A 3392-nucleotide genomic window follows, 5' to 3' on the forward strand; every position below is an offset into this window, starting at 1 on the left:
TTGACAGTTAAAGTTGTTATCTTTAATGAAATGACTTTGGAAATAGCATTAATTTCCACGACACCAACATTTTGGGAGTCCCATAAAATATGCAGGATTACATTCCAATGCCAATATTACAGGCAGATCTCCTTTCACATGGCAAATAGGATCAAGAAAGCAACCATCAGACAGAAGAGACCCATAGCTTCAGACAGGGCGAATCCCAGGATAGCATATGAGAACAGCTGCTGCTTCAGAGAAGGATTTCTAGAAGAAAATAAAGGTGTAAGATCTTTTCATCTTCAAGAAGTTTTTCATACTCAGCTTAATGTTTCTCACAGATTTAGAATCTCATACTCCCCTTGCACAGATTCTATAACAGAAAATTCAGTAAATCCAAGCATAAGCTATCTATAAGCAAGGATTTCATGGAAGAGAAGTGACTTAGTTATTAAGGTTAGATTCAAATTACGCAGATTACATATGTCTTTTCCAAGTAAGTATAGACTACATTCATTCTCTGCATCTACTTTCTTCCCATATGGGAACTATCAGCACTATAAGTTTACTTCATATCTTTCACATTACAACTGTACTCTAAGGAAGCTGAAAACATTATGTAGCTCACAGAAAAATCCAGGAACTGAAACCATCTAGACAAAGGAAATTAGTATGCAATGGTTTGTTATTAAAAAAAAAAAAAAACGCAATGCATTATTCCAGGGCAAGGGGAGGACTTTTCAGCATAGCAATATGCAGTAATACTCCAAAAACTTACTGACGTTCATGCCTATGACAAAAGAGGAGACATTTATTTTGTATGAAAAGCCTCTCATGTTTCTTAAATCAAAGCATCAAAGCTGAACTTCCTTGCCTTCAGCAGGGTTTTTTAAAAAACCTTTATTAAGACAAAAGACTTAGGTCTTAACTGCTAGAAAGAATAATGAAATAAATATTTCCTTAATGTCTGTTTTATTAAGTTCCTCTTTAGGACGTCTCCCTTCTTCTAGGGGAGAATCTAGGCTAGATTTTGAATTCAGTTCTGGAAGTGAATGCTGAGACACTGAACTTCAGTGACAAAAGCACTGACCAAGACTAACAATCTCTTTTCTTTCATGTCTCTCGTCCACGCAGACAGTTCTGGATCAATGTGAAACAATGAAGTTCTGAATTGATCCAGAGAGCCATCCTGTTGAATATACTGCAGCTTCACACTATTCCATTTAGCCATGTTTAACACTAGCAATATTAACAGAACCTAATACACCTCCATTATTCTTACTACAACTTGGCTTACTGGGAATGCTGCATCAAGATACAACTGCAAGTAATTCAACACTTGTTTGAGGGAGATTGATTACCTGGCGTAGCCAATGATTAGACTACCGAAGACTGTTCCAATACCAGCACCAGATCCAGCCACACCTACTGTGGCAGCACCAGCACCAATGAATTTGGCAGCAGTGTCAATGTCCCTGCTGACAGCACTAGTCTGGAATTCCCTAAGTGCTAGTTGAGAGACAGTGTTTTGGGCCCCATTAAGCGTCGATTTGCCCTAAGAAAACAAGACATGAAAAAAAACATTATATTCAGACACAGACTATTTGTGGTGACACAGCACTACTTCATAGTTACAAAAGTTGCATTAGAACCAGAGTCTAGTTACTCTTGCAAGTGATGAGACTATAAGAGATAAGGACTTCAGAATGTTACCTGTTTACCTGAAAGCAACCAACATAAAATGCAAAGGACTTTTCTTAAGTGAAACAGCAGGACAGCAACAAGTATTATTAAAGGTTTGATTTAAAGCAAGCTTCAGAGCATATTTGTGTTAGTACAAGTGAACTCTAGGTTGAGAACATATAGGCTCACCAGGTACTTTAAGAAGATACAGAATTTTGTTTATAAGGTACCTCTCCAGTCCTTGCCTCTGGCCTAGAAAACACAGATGCTGAAATTGGTCTGTACAAGATTCTTGATCCAACACGGATCTGCAAGAGGAGGAAAAAAATTAAAAGAGAAGTACTTAGCTACAACTGTCCTCATAAGATCTTCTTTAAGTTATTAAGGCTATTATTTACTAAACCACTTGCCTTATTAGAATGATAACAATTTTTGCATAGCCAGATATACAGAACACCATACAGAAACAAACTCCACACGCAATTCAATAGCACCGTTTTCCAAAGCCATTACAGCAAACAGCAAGACCATTCAGCGAGCCTGTGCATGCGGTACACTGACAGGAAAGGGAACAAATCGGCAGCCACGTAAGAGCCAAACAGGCTGGCAGGCAGCAACGTACATTTTACAACGTAAAAATAAAAGCCACCATAATTAATTCCCGAGCCGCTAAACGCACAGACGCGGCTCAGACTGGGAAACGCCGCGAGGCATAAATGAATGAAGGCTGTCTCACAAGAGGCCTGCGCGTGCCCTTGGGCTGCCAGCACTCTAAGGTCACAGCGCACAAAGCGCTTCCTGCAGGGAGAGCCTTGCGCGCGACACGCGAGCGGCGACGTTCTGCAGCGCGAAAGGACATCGGGAAGGAGAAGAGCCCCTTGCCTCCCAAGGACAAGAAGCCCAGCCCCGTGCGGGCCAAACCACGGCCCGCAGTTTGACCTACAGCAGCGCTCCGGGCCCGGCTGCACCGCGGCCCCCCCTCGCACTCCTCACCTCGGCCAAGGGCCCCACCAAGGATGCGGGAAGGAGACCGCGGCCCCGCGCCCGGGAAGCCCCCACCTCGCCTCGCCCCACGGGGCCCGCCCGGCTCGGGCGCCCGGTGGCAGAGCCGCCACCCCGCGGCGGTGCCGGCGGCGGGGAGGAGCGAGCGAGCCCGCCCGCGGGTCCGGGAGCGACCCACTCACCAGGGCGGGCGAAGCGGCGAGCTTGGCGCAGGCGAACATCTCGGCGGGCGGGCGGCGTCCCCGGGGCCACGATCCGGAGTCTCTGCGGAGAGAGCGAAAGGGTGAGCGGGCCGCGACGGCGGCGATGGGGGCGGATGCCCCGGCCGGCGCTCACCCTCTGCGGCTGCCGCTCCTCGGGGCCGACGGGCTGAGCGCGGCTGTGCGCAGGCGCGGCGGGACCGGCAGCGGGAACCCGGATGCAGCGCGGCGGAAGAGGAGGAAACGGCGCCAAGGTCACTTTATGCGGACGCCATTGGCGGCGGCGGGGGGCGCGAGCCTCGACACGCCCCATCAGTGGCCACGCCCCCACCCGTGGCCACGCCCACGCCCGGACGCCCGCTCTGTGGTCTCCCCGCAGCCTCGGCAACGGAACAGCACGCTTCGTAGTTGCTTATTGCATCCTTGCTGGGGTGTTCTGCCATCCTCCAGCTGACACCGTGCCTTTTCACATTGCGCATTTTTCTGTCAGCTCCCACAACCAAGCCGCAGTCTCATCGGTGCTAT

The 3392-nt window shown here is 48.3% G+C and overlaps 1 protein-coding gene across 1 annotated transcript; it reads right to left on the minus strand.

Moving 5' to 3' along the window:
* ATP5MC3 (ATP synthase membrane subunit c locus 3) lies at positions 1-3136 on the minus strand. The gene is made up of 5 exons (XM_048954043.1): positions 3004-3136; positions 2850-2931; positions 1896-1973; positions 1344-1537; positions 1-249 (listed from the first exon to the last, which is right to left on the minus strand). The coding sequence occupies exons 2-5, from the start codon at positions 2886-2888 to the stop codon at positions 135-137; spliced, it is 426 nt and encodes a 141-aa protein (XP_048810000.1). The 5' UTR covers positions 2889-2931; positions 3004-3136; the 3' UTR covers positions 1-134.
* Between the last annotated feature and the right edge of the window lie 256 nt (positions 3137-3392).

This window comes from Lagopus muta, chromosome 8 (genome assembly GCF_023343835.1).
Source record: "Lagopus muta isolate bLagMut1 chromosome 8, bLagMut1 primary, whole genome shotgun sequence".
Classification (NCBI taxonomy): Eukaryota; Metazoa; Chordata; class Aves; order Galliformes; family Phasianidae; genus Lagopus; species Lagopus muta.